Source organism: Dendrobates tinctorius, unplaced genomic scaffold (genome assembly GCF_039654945.1).
Source record: "Dendrobates tinctorius isolate UK_male_01 unplaced genomic scaffold, ASM3965494v1 ptg000133l, whole genome shotgun sequence".
NCBI classification, from domain to species: Eukaryota; Metazoa; Chordata; class Amphibia; order Anura; family Dendrobatidae; genus Dendrobates; species Dendrobates tinctorius.
In genome coordinates this window covers 20,822,618-20,841,988 of record NW_027361801.1, presented here as the reverse complement: position 1 = coordinate 20,841,988, position 19,371 = coordinate 20,822,618, and the positions used below count along the sequence as shown (strand labels likewise).

Below are 19,371 nucleotides of genomic sequence, written 5' to 3'. Positions count from 1 at the left end.
ATTACATTGAACTTCTACTATGTGTGTTGCTTGTCTAGACATGTCTCAACATGCACAGAAAAATTCAACTCTCCAACTCTGGAGTATATAACTTATATAGCACCCTATGTAGGGGCAGTGAGCCTGATTCCAGCAATGTGTCACTTACTGGACTACTTGATGCAGTTTTGGTAGAATCTCTGTTTTTTGTAGATCTAGCAGTTCTCTGAATGCTGAGTTCTGTATAACCCCACCTACACCACTGATTGGCTGCTTCGTGTGTATACTAGGTGTCATGGAGTGACTAGGGACTATGGGCGCCTATCCAATCCTTTGAACTAGGGGTGCCCTAGTCTATCTTTGTCCCTTGGATTACTCCTGAAGATGGAGATGTCGGGTTCAGGTGCTTTGCTATGCTCCTATATTAACCCTTATCTGACCCCTTCCCCACCCAGGCAGGTGTGAGGCCAAAGTGCACAACACAGACTAAAGGTACCGTCACACATAGCGACTCACCAGCGATCCAGACAACGATATCAACGTGTCAGGATTGCTGGTGAGTCGCTATGTGATCACTGGTGAGCTGTCAAACAGACAGCTTCACCAGCGATCAGCACCAGCGACGCCGAGCACCCTGCGTCGCTGTGTACTTTAGTTACCAGCGCGCTGATTCAGGGAGCTGGTAACTAAGGTACACATCGGGTTTCTAAGGGACGTGCGTCCCTTAGAAACCCGATGTGTACCTTAGTTACCAGCTCCCTGCATCAGCGCGCTGGTAACTAAGGTACACATCGGGTTTCTAGGCACCGCACAGTGCTTAGAAACCCTGCGTTTACCTTAGTTACCAGCTGATCGTTGGTCTCCCGCCTGTCACACGCAGGGAAGCATGAGGGCCAGCGGGAGACCAGCGATCAAAGAAATGTCCAAGGCTTTCCAAGAGCGATCGGCGATACCGGCAGGGGGGCCGGTCGCTGATCACTGTCACACACAGCGATCTCGCTGGTGAGATCGCTGTTGAGTTACAAAACTTGTGACTCAGCAGTGATCTCGCTAGCGAGATTGCTATGTGTGACGGGGCCCTAACACTAACCAGACAAACAAGGGAAGACAGACCGGGATAAATGAAAATAAAGATAATACAAAATACACTCCCCAAACAACATAGTGGAACACAGGGGAGATATAGGAAGGAAAAATCAAATAGGAGAGAATGAAGATGTACACACAAATAAACTCCAAGCAACTATCTCCTAAACAACTCTCCAAAGGCCTATTTCAAACATGACCTTCACCTCCTACTCTTAATCAGGCAGCAAGAACTATCACTGGCAATTCCCAAGTGCCAGTGGCAAGCATATAAAGCAGAGGGTAGTGGCCAACACTGAACAGCTGAGAAAATCCAGGTGAGAGAACTTCAGGAGCTTCAACAGAATTGATTAACTCTTGCACTGCCAGCAAGATAAAAACCTGCACTGTAATAAGTTGGTGAAGCAGCTCTAATGAGTGCAGAAGTTCGGGTAACCAGACGCCACAGTTTTCTGGCCCCTCTCTGTTGCAGTATCCCTGTGATACTGTGCATAGGTAAAAAGCTGCCAATTAGAGGTGGGTTGGGGGTTACATAAATTAGCCTGGCAGAAGGACATCTAGTCCTGCAGTGATAATCTCCTGCTGATAAAATACTAATTGCATTTACCCCTTAACGACCAGGAGTATTTTTGGTTTTGCATTTTCATTTTTTGCTCCCCTTCTTCCCAGAGCCATAACTTTTTATTTTTGGTCAAAATGGCCATGTGAGGACTTGTTTTTTGCAAGACGAGTTGTACTTTGGAACGATACCATTCGCTTTACCATGTCATGCAACAGAAAACGGGAAAAAAATTCCAATTGCAGTGAAACTGCAAAAAAGTGCAATCCCACACTTATTTTTCGTTTCGCTTTTTTGCTAGGTTCACTAAAAGCTAAAACTGATCTGCCTGACTATGTCCGTCATTGGACGTTAAGGGGTTAAAACTACAGCAAGGTGCTGGGCAAGTGATGCATCACTGGAATCAGGCTCTCTGCCCCTATATCATGCTACTCTCAGATTAAAGAGCGAAAGCTATATGACAGCTTCCCTTTTAACGTTGGTTTGTGTTTTATCACCAAGCAGTTCAGAAAGTGATACATCGCTGGAATTGGGGTCTCTGCCTCTACATCATGCTGCTCTCAGATTCCATAGCAAAAGCCTGCTGACAGATTTAATTTAGTAAAAAAAAGTCCTTGAAGTAGACCATGTTCTTTAATCCTATTGATCCTATGCCTTATCAGGTGGTTGCAGGCATATAACCCTGTAATATGTTCTTTGATCTGATTTACTGATAAATGGAATGTACCATGTGCAGTATCTTGTGGCATGAAAAGTGACTAATCCAGCATGGATGATGCACGCTATATCATTTGTGCTGCGATAGTAAGTGTTCCCATATATGTAAGTTGTGTAGGTGGAGTTTCCTTTCTTTCCTGCCGTACTCCGTGGTTTTTCTACGTATATACTTACTAAATTTAAAAATTAAGCATTCCTTCACGTACTGACAATTGGTCTCAATGGAAAGATGCAACGTGTAAAATGAAATGTTCAACACATGGATTCTGTAGTTATGGAAATTTTATTTGTCTATGTAGCTCTTGTATATAGTCAAATGTGAAAGTTATTTTGAGATGAATTTTATGTAGTTGGTTTACAGCTCTTACCATTGCATCAGGAAGTTGCTTCCTGTTTAAAAAAAAATAAAATATAAAAATAGAGTTGACATGTCAGTATTTGTCAGTGTTTGATGCCAGCTTTGTAAGCCAAACCCACGAGTGGGTCAAAAATGCAGAAATGGTGCTCATGTTCTGTTTTTACTTGCCTCCAGTAAAGGAAAAACCCAAGATAAAAAACTAAATGAGCATATACCCTGTAGTAAGTAAATTGTAATCTATATACAGTATATAAAGCTGAGTGTATGCATGTATGTGTATTTATCAAGCCATGCCCACTCCACATCCACACTCACTCTACATGCAAAGCCCCATCCACATGGCCCACGTTGTTAGCACACACGGGCGGAGACGCATTCACCTCAAAAGCCACCCTGCAAAATTCACCAGCTGTGACATCCCAGCCGCTGCGATCTACAATCAGGATTGCCGCCTTCAGAGTATCAGTATGCGGCAGGCACAGGTCAAATCTAGCTCCATCGTGTCTAGAATGGAGTTGCTCCTGTGAGCCATGACATCAAGGGAAAGGGAGGAGCCTCATGAATTACACCGCTGAGCTCATAACAGGAAGTTGCTGTGAACGTGTGAGGGGAAGAGAGGTGTGAGGGGAAAATGGTGGAGTAAGGGGAAAATGAGAGGTGTGAGGGGGAAAATAGTGGAGTGATCAGAAAATGAGAGGTGTGAGGGGGAAAATAGTGGAGTGATCGGAAAATGACAGGTGTGAGGGGGGGAAAATGAGAGGTGTAAGGGGGAAAATGAGAGAAATTGGGTGCTGCTGCAGTATGAGGCTGTGTATAGAGAAGGGTGAGGCACTGCAGGTGGAGGCTGTGCCTAAGACCACATTCACACGTTTAGTATTTGGTCAGTTTTTTACCTCAGCCAAAATCACGAGTGGGAGAAAAATACAGATGTGGGGACGTGTTTCTAATATACTTTTTCTCTGATTGTTTTACTCCAAGTTTTAGCTTACAAATACTGAGGTAAAAATACTGACCAAATGACGTGTGAACAAGGTCTAAAGGAGAAAAGTGTAGTTCTGCAGAAGAAGTAGGCTTTATTGAAATTAGTGCAATTTCTCTCGGGATCAGCTGTTTCCCATTGTATATGGAAGAGGAGTGTGAGGTGCTGCCGAAGGAGGTGACTATAAAGGAGAAAAGCTGTGCTGCAGTAAAATGCTGTGTATAAAGGAGGAGCGCGAGGTGCAGGAGGAGGCTGTGTATAAAGGAGGAGCATGAGGTGCAGGACGAATAAGGCCCCTTTACTGCCGCCATTAAAAGTTGTATCGGCAGTCGTTAAGGGGTTAATATTGTGTTAAAAAAAAATATGGTTTTATGTGCAACACTCGTATAATCATTATAATTTGTTATAACTAACCACAGTTAGTTACTATGCCAGGGCGACGCCCGGCTCTTCAGCTAGTAGTATATATACATATCATTGAGTACTTAGTTCACATATTTTAATAAAAAAAGTGTAAAGGCCATCCGACCACGGCAAGGTGTACCCACTTGGGATGGTCCCGTCTCTAGTAAGGTTTTAATACTGGGTGGGGCATGGCTCTCCTTTTTTCTCCTATTCATTTCATCTATTAGCTTCCCATGAACAGGTGTCTGAACAGTTGGGTTTGGTCCTGCTCTGCCCCATCTATATTGAGGTCGGCTGACACAAGATGAGGTTTTAATGCTTGTGGGGGCGGCGCTGGTCTATGCATGTCGGGTAGTCTTAGAACACACCCTGACAGTGCGCTCAGGTGACGGCTTATTACTTCTGATCTGAGCCGGCAAGAGAGCGTGCACTATCTTTGTGCACATTACATAGTGACAGAGCAGTGACTATGCCAGTCCTTAAAATTAGCATCACTGACAACGCATCTCTTCAGGGAGGGGGCAAAGACTGCAGTAGTGACCACAGCCTCTGCCTCCTGATGAGGCTTCTCTTGTGTATCCAAGCATGCACTGGAATTCTCAAACAAAGGGTCATGAAAAAGGAGTAGAAAAAAACAGTCAGATAGTTATTTTTTAATTCAAGTATATTAGAAATTAGTTTAGAATATGTCAATAAATAGATTGGGATTAAGGATGAAAATTACTTTGTTAGACTACACCTTTAAGATAATGACTTTCCATGTATTATATGTATGACCCGAGCCCACTACAGGAAGAGTGGCTTCTGGTTTGTTACTTTCTTCTATCTCATAGAAAGGGGGTCCTGAGAGAGGTACCTCGGTGACACCCATACGCCATTGGCTTTACACTTATCTTTGCTGTACATGTGTGCGTTTATGTGCATTTTTCTATATTTGCATGTATCTAACCTTGAAATAAAACTACTCTTGTTTTAACAAATTCTTATAATGACATTTACATTTCTAATTACTTGAAATTCTGAAACTGGCAAATTGAGTGCTAGGTAACATTTAGTGGGATTGCCCCTTCTATGAAGAGTTGCTGTTTCCCCATCAGGTTGGGTTTTCTAGTGTTAAAAGCCACAACTTCTCTGCTCTGTCTTGTGTTCATAGGACAAGTGTGTTTCTCAGAAAATGGGAGTGTTGGAAAGTGTGATGATCAGATAAAGAAGCGGAGAGACTTGCGCTTCTGTGATAATCTACACATTCACATGTGATTGGCACCTCTCTGGATTTTCCTGTGTGGCTAAAAATCAACTTACTGATTAGTTTGTATGCATTTTAATCTTTTCCCATTAGTATGTATTAATATCTGTGATCAAGCTGTGTGTCAGCCAGTGTTGCTGAGAGTACAGCTGCCACCAAAGGGGTAACTTCAAGCATCTGGGCCCCCAAGGCACAATCTGTATCTTGTCACTCAACTGTAATGCACTACTTGCAGTACTGATTTCAACGTATGGGACATGGGCATCTTTTGGACACCATTGGAGTCCAAGCATGACCATAATCTGCGCCTCCTCCTATAGTTACACCCCACGATCTTACAGAAGTCATTATCAAGTATTTTTAAACCCAATTAAGGTACACATGCTTAACATTCCTCAGTTCGTTAATGGCTGTGTAACATGGCTGGGTTGTCACTATTCATCTATGAAAGATAGATTTTCACCTTTTTTTTAATACAGACCATGACTTTTAAAAAGGAGCTGTGACTATATTTTTCACCCCTTGGAAATGCTGCTGTTCCCCTGAATCCGACGTTGCTTTTCTTTTGTTCCTACTCATCTCCGATACCGAGATATGGCTCCCTCTTCCCTGTCTATACATTCAGTCTGTTTAAACATGTGGGTGTGGTCATCAAGAAGATGCCCACAGCAAAAGAGTTCAGGACTATGCCCACTTGGCTGAAACGAGTAGATTTTCATACAGGGAAGAGGATGCCATATCTCAGGAATGGAGAGGCTGAAAAACTTTTGAAAAACAATGCCAGATTCAGCTGAACAGCATCATCTACACCAAGCAAAACAAGAAAACTAAACCTACATGTGGCAAGTGATAGGTCCTCTTTCAGGAGTTAAATAACTGGAATTGGCATTAGCTTAACGTTTCTGTTGGTTTTCTGCTTTTTGACCTGTCACAGTTTCTCTGGCAGCTACTGGAAGCCATCAACAATCTTGCTGATAAACCTTAAAAGCTTATCTGAGACCTCCAATATAATTAGTATATAGAATGCACTCAGCAAAATGCAAATCACCAGACTAAAGCCCCCGTCACATACAGCGATCTCGCTAGCGAGATCGCTGCTGAGTCACAAGTATTGTGACGCAACAGCGATCTCACCAGCGAGATCGCTGTGTGTGACACCTATCAGTGACCGGCCCCCCTGCCGGGTATCGCTAATCGTGCTGGAATGGCCTGGACATTTTTTTGATCGTTGGTCTCCCGTTGGCCAGCACGCATCCCTGCATGTGGCAGGTGGGAGACCAGCGATCAGCGAGCTGGATGCTGGTAACCAAGGTAAACATCGGGTTTCTAAGCGCCACGCGGCGCTTAGAAATCCGATGTGTACGTCAGATACCAGCATGCTGGTAACCAAGGTAAACATCGGGTTTCTAAGTGGCGTGCAGCGCTTAGAAACCCGATGTTTACCTTGGTTACCAGCTCCCTGCACCAGCGCGCTGTATCTTAACGTAAACTGCGGGTAACTAAGCGACGTGCTTCACTTGTTACCCGCGTGCCGCTGTCCTGATCTCTGATGAAGCTGCCTGCTTGGCAGCTCACCAGCGATCATGTAGTGACACACCAGCGATCCTGACAAGTTCATATCATTGTCGGGATCGCTGGTGAGTCACTATGTGTGACAGGGTCCTAAGCTGTGGTCAAACTGGAGATTTCAGCTTTGAAGGCTACAGCAGTGGACATTAATGCAAGCTGTAACTTGGGGTAAAATGAGAAAATGTATTTTCAGTTTCTAATCTTATTAAATATACTATATTATCAATGGTATTCCAAGGTCACTAAAGAAAAGCAGAGACACAGTCGTGGCCAAAATTTTTAAGACTGACACAATTATTATTATTATTCATTTTTATAGCGCCATTTATTCCATGTGAAAAAGGGGCATACAAAAACAGCACAATAAACATGAGCAATACAAGGCACACACAAGTACAAAAGGAGAGAGGACCCTGCTCGCGAGGGCTCACAGTCTACAGGGGATGGGTGAGGATACGCAAGAAGAAGGTATAGCTGGTCGTGCGGCGGTTCAGTGGACTGAGGATCTCTCTGCAGGTTGTAGGCTTTCCGGAAGAGGTGGGTCTTTAGGTTCCTTTTTGAAGGTTTCCGTGGTAGGCGAAAGTCTGAAATGTTGGGGTAGAGAGTTCCAGAGTATGGGAGAAGCATGGGCGAAGTCTTGTATGCGGTTGTGGGAAGAAGAAATAAGAGGGGAGTAGAGAAGGAAATCTTGAGAGGATCGAAGGTTGCGTGTAGGTAAATACCGGGAGACCATGTCACGGTTGTATGGAGGAGACAGGTTGTGGATGGCTTTGTATGTCATAGTTAGGGTTTTGAACTGGAGCCTCTGGACAATAGGAAGCCAGTGAAGGGCTTGGCAGAGAGAAGAGGCTGGGGAATAACGGGAAGACAGGTGGATTAGTCGGGCAGCAGAGTTTAGGATAAATTGGAGTGGTGCAAGAGTGCTAGAGGGGAGGCCAGAGAGTAGGAGGTTGCAATAGTTGAGGTGGGAGATGATGAGGGCGTGCATGAGCATTTTCATAGTTTCTTGGTCAAGGAATGTACGGATTCAGGAAATATTTTTGAGTTGGAGTTGGCCAGGAGGAGGCAAGGACTTGGATATGTGGCTTGAAAGAGAGGGTAGAGTCGAGGATCACCCCGAGGCACCGAGCCTGCGGGACTGTGGAAAGTGAGCAGCCACTGACATTGATGGATAGGTCTCGTGGAGGGGTAGACTGAGATGGGGGAAAGTTGATGAATTCTGTTTTGTTCATGTTCAGTTTTAGAAAGCAAGCAGAAAAGAAAGATGAAATAGCGGACAGACATTGTGGGATTTTGGTCAGTAAGGAGGTGATGTCAGGTCCAGATAGGTAGATCTGCATGTCATCGGCGTAGAGATGATACTGTAAACTGTGGGATTCTATGAGCTGCCTAAGGCCAAAGGTGTAGATGGAGAAGGGTAGGGGTCCTAAAACTGAACCTTGGGGAACACCGACAGACAGGGGGCGAGGTGCGGAGGTGGTGTGGTAGAGGGAGACACTGAATGTCCTGTCTGTTAGATGTGATGAGATCCAGGATAAGGCCAAATCTGTGATGCCAAGAGATGAGAGAATCTGTAACAAGAGGGAATGGTCTACAGTGTCAAATGCAGAAGACAGGTCCAGGAGGAGGAGGACAGAGTAGTGTCGCTTGTTCTTGGCGGTTAGTAGGTCATTGATGACTTTAGTTAGGGCGGTTTCAGTTGAGTGATGCGGTCAGAAGCCAGATTGTAACCGGTCAAAGAGGGAGCAGGAGGAGAGGTGGGAGGACAGTTCAAGATGGACATGCTGTTCCTGTAGTTTTGAGGCAAAAGGGAGAAGTGATATTGGGCGATAGCTAGACACAGAGGTTGGGTCAAGGGAGGGCTTTTTGAGGATGGGTGTGATTGAGCCATGTTGGAAGGATGAGGAGAGGACACCATTTTCAAGTGAAAATTGTTGGTTTTCACAAGGTTTGCTGCTTCAGTGTTTTTAGATCTTGCAGTTAGATGTTTTTATAGTTACTGAGGTATAATCATGAACATTTCATAAGATTTTACACTTTTATGACAAATAGATCAAGTTTATACCAATAACTCAACAATTACAGTGTTGACCCTTATTTCTCAAGATTTTTGCAGTTCACTCTGGCAGCTGGATATCAGCTTCTGGGCCAAATCCTGACTGATGCCCGCCCATTTTTGTCTATTTAGAGCTTGGAATTTATCACAATTTTTAAGTTTTTTTTGTTAGTCCTCCCAATTTTGAGGATTGACCACAGGTTCTCAATGGCATTGACATCTGGGGAGTTTCCCGGCCAAGGACCAACAATTTCAATGTTTTGTTCACAGAGCCACTTAGCTTTCACTTTTGCCTTATGACATTGTCTCCCTCATGCAGGAAAAATAACATTGTTCATCACTAAATTGCTCCTGGATTATTGGCAGAAGTTGCTCTTGGAGGATGTTTAGATATCATACTTTATTCATGGCAATTGTCTTCAGCAAAATTGTGAGTGATCTGACTCCATGGATGAAAGACTCCACACATGAATGACGTCAGGATGCTTGACTGTAGGCAGGACAGAGGACTCCTCCTGGTAGCGCTCACCTTTTCTTCTCCGGTCAATCGTTCTTCACGATGTCCCAAACAATTTAAACGGAGCCTCATCAAAGAAAAATTTTTTTTACCTCAGTCCTCTGCAGTCCAATCCCTGTACATTCTGCAGAAAGTCAGTCTGTCTTTGATGTACCTTATTTTTCACATTATAAGACACACTTTTTCCCCCCAAAAAATTGTGGGAAAATGGTTGTGGGTCTTAAAATCTGAATGTAGCTTTCCTAGGGGGAGGTGGGGTGTGAGTGGCGGCTGCGCTGAGATGGAGCGGGGTCCCTGGAGGCAGAGTTGCTACTGCAGGAAGCTGGCTGTGGCGGCAGGAGTGGGGCGATGTTGCCGGCCACGGGCTGGTAGGTGGGGGTTCTCAGCAGTGCGAGGTTGCTGCAGGCCCCAGACTTTCAGAAAATGTCTAGAGTATCTGCACTTCCCATCCTTTTCAATGAGGCTGCCAAGATCTCAATCTGTGCATGCGCCACTGGAGACAGCCATTTTCCCGAAGTCCACCACAATGAAAAGAATGGAAAGTGAAGGGACTCTAGACATTTTGTGAAAGCCTGGGGCCCACAGTAGCCTCGCACCGCCGAACACCTCCTCTACACAGTCCAGGGCCCACGCCATCGTCCCACTCCTGCTGCCACCAGCTTCCTGTAATAGTGACATTGCCTCCTGGGACCCCGCTCCACCGCAGCCACCGCAGCCACCGCCCCCAGTAAGCTACTGTAAGACCGCTCTATAAGATGCACCACTGTTTTATTAAAAACATTTTTTCCCTATTTTCCTCCCCAAAATTTTGGGTTCGTCTAATGGTCTGGTGCCTCTTATAAGCTCCCAAATATGGTATTTCTTGGAGAGAAGTGACTTCTTTGCTGTTCTTCACACCAGGCCAGCCTCCAAAATCTTTCACCCCACTTTGCATGCATATATTACTGACACTTGCTTTCTTGGTTCTTATGTGGGGTTGCTGGATAACATGGAGGGGGTTCACTAACAATTTTGCCTAAAACAGTGCCATTAATAAAGAATGGGATCTAAACATTCTCTTGAGCAACTTCTCACAACGATCCAGTAGCAATTTGGTGATGAACATTTCTTTTTCCAGCATAATGGAGACAGTCTTAGAAGGCAAAAGTGGTAATCATGTGGCTTGGGTCCACAGCCAGGAAAACGCCACAGATCTTAATTCCATTGAGAACCTGTGGTAAATCCTCAAAAAGCAAGTGAAGCAATAAAGACACAGAAATTGTGATAAACTCCAAGCACTGATTAGACAAGAATGGGCTGTCATCAGTCAGGATTTGACCCAGAAGCTGATATCCAGCTGACAGGGGAATTAGGGCCCCGTCACACACAGCAAGATCCTGATTTTGTGACGCCACAGCGATCTCGCCAGCAATCTCGCTGTGTGTGACATGTATCAACGGACCAGCCCCCCCGCTGGGTATCGCTGATCGCGCTCAAGCGTCCTGGGCCATTTTTTGATAGTTGGTCTCCCGCTGGCCAGCATGCATTGCTGCGTGTGGCAGCGAGAGACCAGCGATCAGCGACGCTGGTTTCCAATATAAACAGCGGGTATCTAAGAGCCGCCCATCTCTTAGTTACCCGCTGTTTACCTTGGAAACCAGCGTGCACGCTGGTTTCCAGGGTAAACAGCAGGTATCTATGAGCTGCGTGGCTCTTGGATACCCGCTGTTTACCTTGGATAACAGCTTGCTCGCTGGTCCTGATCGCTGGTGCTTCTGTCTATGTGACAGCTCACCAGCGATCACCTATGTCCCAGCGATCCCATCCATGTCGGATCGTTGGTGGGATCGCTGGGACATTGACACGTGTAACGGGGCCTTTACTGAAGTCTTGACAAATATAGCTTTGGCAAAAAATTAAGAGACCACCACATCAAAACCCTGTCATGGCCAGCCCAATCTCCAGACCTGAACCCCATTGAAAACCTCTGGAATGTAATCAAGAGGATGATGGATCGTCACAAGCCATCAAACAAAGAAGAAGTTTAATTTTTGCGCTAGGAGCAGTGTGAAAGACTGATGGAAACCATGCCAAGACGTATGAAAGCTGTTTTTAAAAATCATGGTTATTCCACACAATATTGATTTCTGAACTCTTACTGAAATAAAACATTAGTATTGTTGTTTCTAAATGATTATGAACTTGTTTTCTTTGCATTATTTGAGGTCTGAAAGCACTGGTTCTTTTATTTAATTTTGACCATTTCTCATTTTTAGAAAAAAAAATACAAATTTTATTGCTTGGAAATTCGGAGACATATTGTCAGAAGTTTATAGAATAAAAGAGCAATTTACATTTTACTCAAAAATATACCTATAAAGAAAAAAATCAGACAAACTGAACATTTTGCAGTGGTCTCAATTTTTGCCAGAGCTGTAAGTGTCAACACTGTAAATATCGAGTCTTTGTATAAACTTCATGTATTTGTCAACAAAAGTTTAACAACTTATGAAATGCTGGTAATAAGTTTGTGAAAACCAAAATTTGTGTCAGTTTCAAAACTTTTGGCCACAAATGTACTGTTCACTGCTATGATAGGCCAGCCTCATGGTAGTAATCGACTCCAGAATGTCAAAAAGGAGGATTTGCGAAGCATCAGATGAAACAATGTAGTGCAGCAGATAATGAGCGCAGCTGATGACGTGGATGAGTTGATGATATAATGGCTTACGGTGCACTTCTACTTTATTGAACGCTTCTCAATAGGCTTTTCGGTGTTGTAGTCATGAATTAACATTACAAGGCCAGGACTCGCCCATTTATTCTGTGATCGATTTAACTCTTTTGTGACCAGTCTACAACAAAACTTAACATTTCTTAAAATCCATAAATGAATAATAATATTTTTTTCTTTCTTTCTTGCAAGTCACTCTGGACAATTAAGTTATGCTGACATGCACCTTTTTTTCCTGAGTTTATATATATATATATATATATATATATATATATATATATATACACAGTATATATAAAAATTAAAAGCTGCTTATTACAGTACCATCAAACGATATGAGGTTTCAGAAATCTCATGCACATGCTAGTGTTTGTTTCAGTGACTGAATTTGAGAACTACATCGTTTATCAAATCTGCAGCATGTCAAGTGGAAATTTTGGGACAGTTGAGAGAGTCAGCTAGTCTAGTGCATGGGAACCTATATTTGTAGCATGTCTTCTACCCTCAACACTCTACACATGGGTGCAGATTAGTGATGAGCGAGTATACTCATTTCTCGGGTTTTCCCCGAGCATGCTCGGGTGTCCTCCCGAGTATTTTGGCGTGCTCAGAGATTTAGTTTTCGTCGCCTCAGCTGCATGATATGTGGCTTCTGGCCAGCTTGAATACTTGTGGAGATTCCCTAACAAACAGGCATTCCTCCCATGTATTCAGCCTGTCCAGCAGCCGCAAATCATGCAGCTGCGTCGGCAGAAACTAAATCTCTGAGCACCCCAAAATACTCGGAGGACACCCGAACATGCTCGGAAAAACCCGAGCAATGAGTATACTCGCTCATCACTAGTGCAGATCAAATAAAAATAAGAGTTGTAGGAGCAGATGAGGGCAGGGTGGTGGACAAAAGTCATTGTGGATATAATTGTGTAGATATAATAATCTGTATTCTGTTGCTTTAGAAAATTTGTACCTTTTGCATGTTTCAGGCACAGTGTCAGGACTTGCGGAAAAGGAAGCAGTTGGAGCTACAAATCCTTTCCGAACCCATCCAGTGTTGGGAAGGAGAAGACATTAAGACATTAGGAAGTGTCCTGTATATGTCACAAGTTATGGTCCAATGTGGAGCAAGTGAGGTATGTAGGAAAAAAGTAATGCCTATTGCCAGGCTGATTCTGCACTGTCTTGAATATGGAATAATGGAATCATAGAATTGTAGAGTTGGAAGGGACCTCCTGGGCCACCTGGTCCAACCCCCTGTTGAAAGCAGGATTCATTAAATCATCCCAGACAGATGTCTGTCCAGCCTCTGTTTGAAGACTTCTATTGAAGGAGAACTCGCCACCTCTCGTGGCAGCCTATTCTACTCATTGATCACTCTAATTGTCAAAAAGTTTTTTCTAATATCTAATCTGTGTCTGCTCCCATTCAGTTTCATCCCATTGCTTCTAGTCTTTCCTTGTGCAAATGAGAATAAAGATGATCCTTCTACAATGTGACAGCCCTTGAGATATTTGTAGACAGCTATTAAGTCTCCTCTCAGTCTTCTCTTCTGCAAGCTAAACATTCCCAAATCCTGCAACCTTTCCTCATAAGACAGGGTTTGCAGTCCGGTCACCATTCTGGTCACTCTTTTCTGAACTTGCTCTAGTTTGTTGATGTCTTTTTTTTAAAATGTGACTCCCAAAACTGGTCGCAGTATTCCAAATGAGGTCTGACCAAAGAGGAGTAGAGGGAAATAATGACTTCACGTGATCTAGACTGTATGCTTCTGTTAATACATCCTAGAATTGCATTTGCCTTTTTTGCTGCTGCATCACACTGTTGACTCATATTCAGTCTGTGATCTATTAGTATACCCAAGTCTTTTTCACAAGTGCTGTTGCTTAGCCCTATTCCTCCCATTCTGTATATGCTTTTTTCATTTTTATTGCCCAGATGTAGTACCTTGCATTTTTCCCTGTTAAAAACCATTCTGTTAGTTGCTGCCCACTGCTCCAGTTTATTTATATCTTTTTGAATCCTCTCTCTCTTCTCTAGTATTAGCTATCCCTCCTAGCTTTGTGTCATCAGCAAATTTAATCAATTTACCCTCAATTCCTTCATCTAAATCATTGATAAAGATGTTGAACAATACAGGGCCCAGGACAGAGCCCTGTGGTACCCCACTTGAGACATTCTTCCAACTGGATGTGCAGTCATTTACAACCACTCTTTGGGTCCGATCACTAAGCCAATTAAGTAGCTGTCAGAAGTGGGATTTCAACCCACGCCTCCATTTGTAGACCAGAACACCCAGCTCTGGGGAAAGAGATCATTCTTGAGTCTGGTGCCTTAGACTACTCAGCCATCCTGACCAACTAACATTTCACAACATGGCTCAGAAATTCACCTTTTTCTCTGAGATTGTATCTTCCACACCACTGAACGGTTTATACAACAAAAAAGCAAAGGAGTTTATTAGCTAAAATATTATTTAGCATGGGGAAAAGACTTATACAGGTATGCCCCAAAATAGCTGTTTTAGGGGCATTAAATGTGCAGTTAATGGGAATTCAAGTGTCATGTGGGCTAGGAAGGATGATGAAGTCCTGCATAAATGTGCCAGTACTTTGATTGAAGTACCCTTCTAATGTGTCCAGCCTCTTGTTATTTTTTGTATTCTGTGCTCGGCGTGTTCCTGATTTTTTCTCTGATACTGATTGTTATATTTCTTCTCAAGGAAAAAGAAGAACGGTATTTTATGTTGTTTTCAAATGCACTTGTAGTGCTGTCTGCCAGTCCACGGATGAGTGGCTTTATTTATCAGGTATTGTAGAAAATGTCTTTATTCTAGATTTAGTAATTCTTTGTGGTTACTTCCCATAATTGCCTCTTTTTGCAGATCACACAAAGGTCCATTAAACTCAGTGGCGTATCTATAAAGTTATGGGCCCCGATGCGAAATTTCAAATGAGGCCCCCCCCATGCCAAAATACACGCACATCTCCGCTCCGTACATCTTGTACACGCACGGCTCCGCTCACCTCGTACACACGTGGCTCCGCTCCGTACACTTCGAACACACACAGCTCCGCTCCGTACACTTCGAACACACACAGCTCCGCTCCGTACACTTCGTACACACACAGCTCCACTCCGTACACTTCGTAAACACACGGCTCCACTCCGTACACCTCGTACACACATGGCTCTGCTCCGTACACCTTGTACACAAACGGCTCCGCTCCATACACCTCATACACACACAGCTCCGCTCCGTACACCTCGTACACACACGGCTCTGTTCCATACACCTTGTACAGACACTGCTCTGCTCCGTCCACCTTGTACACACACGGCTCCGCTCACCTCATACACACACGGCTCCGCTCCATACACTTCGTACTCACATGGCTCCGCTCTGTACACCTCGTACACAAACGGCTCTGCTCCATACACCTTGTATACATACGGCTCCGCTCACCTCGTACACACGCGGCTCCGCTCCGTATTCCTCGTACACACACGGCTCTGCTACGTACACCTTGTACACACACAGCTCTGCTCCATCCACCTCGTACACACGGCTCCACTCACCTAGTACACACGCGGCTCCGCTCCATACACTTTGTACACACATGGCTCTGCTCCGTACACCTTGTACACACACAGCTCTGCTCTGCACACCTTGTACACACATGGCTCTGCTCCGCACACCTTGTGCACACGCAGCTCTGCTCTGTACTCCTTGTATACACGTGGCTCTGCTCACCTCGTACACATGCGGTTCTGCTCTGTACTCCTTGTACACACACGGCTCCGCTCACCTCGTACACACAAGGCTCTGCTCACCTCATACACACACGGCTCTGCTCCGTACTCCTTGTACACACACGGCTTTGCTCATCTCGTACACACACGGCTCCGCTCAGTACACCCCATACACACACGGCTCCGCTCCGTACACCTCATAAACACACAGCTTTGCTACATCCACCTTGTAAATCCCTCCTGACCCCACACATAAACTTACCTCCAGCAGTGCACCATGACAACCAGGTCGGCAGAGTCCTGCATACAAGAGGCTCCTGATCATGTGACCCCTGACTCCTCCCCTCCTGTGACCTCATCACAGGTCCTGTGTGCAGGCCAATTGCAGCCTGGCAGCCACTCAAAGCAAGGAGCTGCACAGACAATGAGCAGCTGCAGCTCTGCGATCGGGCCCCTAAACACTCCGGGCCCCATCGCAGCTGCGACCCCTGCGACCGCGGTAGTCCCGCCCCTGATTAAACTAAAGCATTCATATGCACATAAATATTAATAAGTCTGTACCTGGGAAACGTCTCTCAAAGAGCTCACCTTAATAATACAAGAATTTTTTTCTAAAGTCATATACATGCACATTGAATATGAAGTAATACTTCAATAATTTTTTAAGCCCATATTATGCTAAATCACCAGCTATACTATAACTGCTGTAGGGATTCTCTCGCTCAGTAAAGGCGTTAGGTAGCATTCACACAATGTGGTTTGGTCATAAAACTCCAAGGGATTCAAAACCAAAAACAGCCTCTTCTGGGTACAAAGGTATCACAGCAAATAAACAGTTCATTTAGCAGGGCGCATATGTCACTGTGGACTCACCTGTACAGAATACAGTCCTTTCTCACTTCATATACAGAAAAGGAACAATTCCACCAGTATCTCTATCCCCATTAGCATGAATGCTAGCGGTTCCCAGCACCAAACAGAAGTATTCAACTCAAGGCACAGTTCACACTTAACAGGCTGCAGCTTCCACACTGTTTTGTGCACACAGAGACTGCTCAGCTTTCCTAGCTGAGCCATGCAGTCTCCATTCAGAGACTGACCACATAACATTTATCTCTCAGCTACAGCTCACATTTTAGCTGGTTGCTCTCCAGTAACACACTTGACTTTGCTCCATCAAGCAGACTGACACCACTAGTGAACAGAGGCCCTGGTTCTTAGTTAAAGTAAGTTAGGTGCATCTAAACAAGACCTGCAATGCTAGGATTTAAAGGTAGCCTACCTGGCTTTTCTACACTGCATAGTATGTTTCATCCCAGCTCAGTTACAATCATACATGTTAAGCCCCTTATGGCCAGCAGCATGATATTATCACAGACTGACCCCCAGTGCATTTTAGACAGGATGTCAGTCTCCTCTACAGGATGGCATCATTGATTAAATCTCTACTGGTCTCCTGCAAACACCTCGCTGGTGTACCCTGCTTGTCCAGCAAAGATCTAATTTGTATCAATTTTTTTAGGAATTCAATTAACTTAGCAAATTTAAACCATATATGATTTGCCTAAAATTGCCATAGCCATTTAATATTTTCTAAAAGACGTCATTAGCCAGAGAAGGATGACATTAGCTTGTATAAAAGCAGAAGCAGGAAATGCAGCCAACAAGTTTTGGTAGAGTCTGAATAGTATTAAAAGATCACATCTTAGTCATAGAGATATGGAGAGAAAGGCATAAAACACTGAAGAAACTTTACTGATAATGCATGAAAGCACAGCATTGAAGAGGATTAATATGTGAGCAAAAGAAAATAATACAAATTGAATTGATAGACATAGGAGACATTCTTTTCAGGACAATGGGAGGCTTTGGATTACTTTGGATTTGCTGCAATTTGTCTTTCCTGGTCAAATTTTGTGAAAGCGGTGAGTTCAAAGCAAATTTAACTGGTAAATGCAGAGACCTTGGCTGTTAAGTGGTGGCCAGAAGATCTTCAAACTACAATTAATTTGGTCACAGGATGGGAAAGAAAACATAATTAGTAATGTTTCCCTTATTTGTAAAGGGAATCTATCACCAAGTTTTTGCTCCTTATCTGAGAGCAGCAAGATGTAGGAGCAGAAACTGATTCCAGAGATGTGTCACTTACTGGGCTGCTTGCTGTCATTTTGATAAAATCACAGTTTTATCTGCTGCACATCTACCAGTTCTCTGGATGCTGATCAGTGTATAATTGATTGGCATCTTTCAATGTACACTGTGCATAGGCAAAAAGCTGCCAATCAGTGGTTGGGGTGGGGTTACATAGAGTTCATGAATTTGGAGAACTACGTGGCAGCAAGTTTACTATTCCTCTAGTGATGATTACAGAATTGTTTCCTTGGTAAAGAGAGAAAACAAAATCCCATCACAACATCTGACACAGTAAATTATCCTCTTAAAGAACGAGATATCTGACTGTCAAAGTCTGTGATAAAGAGAGGCCTCAGCGGATGTAAAGGCCCCTTTACATTTAGCGATGCACCGGCGATCCTGACCACGATACGACCCGGTCAGGATCGCTGGTGCATCGCTAAATGGTCGCTAGTGAGCTGCCAAACAGGCAGATCTCACTAGCGATGCAGCAGCGGTCCGCACTTACCTTTCAGACGCGGCGAGGGTGTCCGTCTTCCGCCTGCGTCCATGGCTCGCTCGTCGGCGCCAGCAGGAAGCCGACGACGAGAACTGGACCCGGCCGATCTCGCGCAATCAGCGATAACCAGCGGGGGAGCCGGTCGGAGGCAAGTATCACATGTAGCGATATCGCTAGCAATATCGCTGCTGCGTCACCAAATCTGTGACGCTTTAGCGATATTGCTAGCGATATCGCTATGTGTAAAGCCCCCTTTAATCCAGAGGGTTCATCTCAAGATGAAAAGCACTGGTAACACTGAAGAGCAGGAAAGCTAGACTGCACTTTACTAAAACAAAAGCCACTCCGTTCTGGGACAAGACTCTGCCCTGCGGACAGATGAAACCAGGATTAGCCTGTACTAGAGTGAGAGCAGTATAAAGTATGGAAGGAAATGCTGCAAGTGTTGCAAAATCATAGGACGTAATAGTGCTTTACGGTTTGGATAAATCACCCAACTTAATCGCTTTTTGAAAGTCAAAGTAATAAACTATTCTTCATTGTTCAAGTCCTCCTTCTGAGCTCAACCCGACTGAGCACAAAAACAGAATTTTCATATGTCCACATTGCTTCTCAAAATTGAGGCTATGTACCCACGTATGCAGGAAAAAAACGACTCCTTCCCAGGAAAAACGCGCGTTTTTTGGGTTGATTTTTGCTCTTTTTTTATGCATTTTTTACAGGAGCATCCTCCTGCTCACAGAATATAGTTAGAAATGCGGATTTTTCCGCGAAATTAATGAGCATGCTGCGTTTTTTACCGCAATGC

General features: G+C 44.2%; 1 protein-coding gene across 3 annotated transcripts in view; it reads left to right on the top strand.

Annotated features, from left to right (window-relative positions):
• ARHGEF6 (Rac/Cdc42 guanine nucleotide exchange factor 6) overlaps positions 1 to 19,371 on the top strand; it is a 242,387-nt gene that overhangs the window by 139,859 nt on the left and 83,157 nt on the right. For all 3 annotated transcript variants that reach the window (XM_073543558.1, XM_073543557.1, XM_073543559.1), the window contains exons 12-13: positions 13,168 to 13,314; positions 14,901 to 14,987. In XM_073543558.1, the coding sequence (XP_073399659.1) occupies positions 13,168 to 13,314; positions 14,901 to 14,987 (234 nt within the window). The remainder of the gene's footprint in view (positions 1 to 13,167; positions 13,315 to 14,900; positions 14,988 to 19,371) is intronic.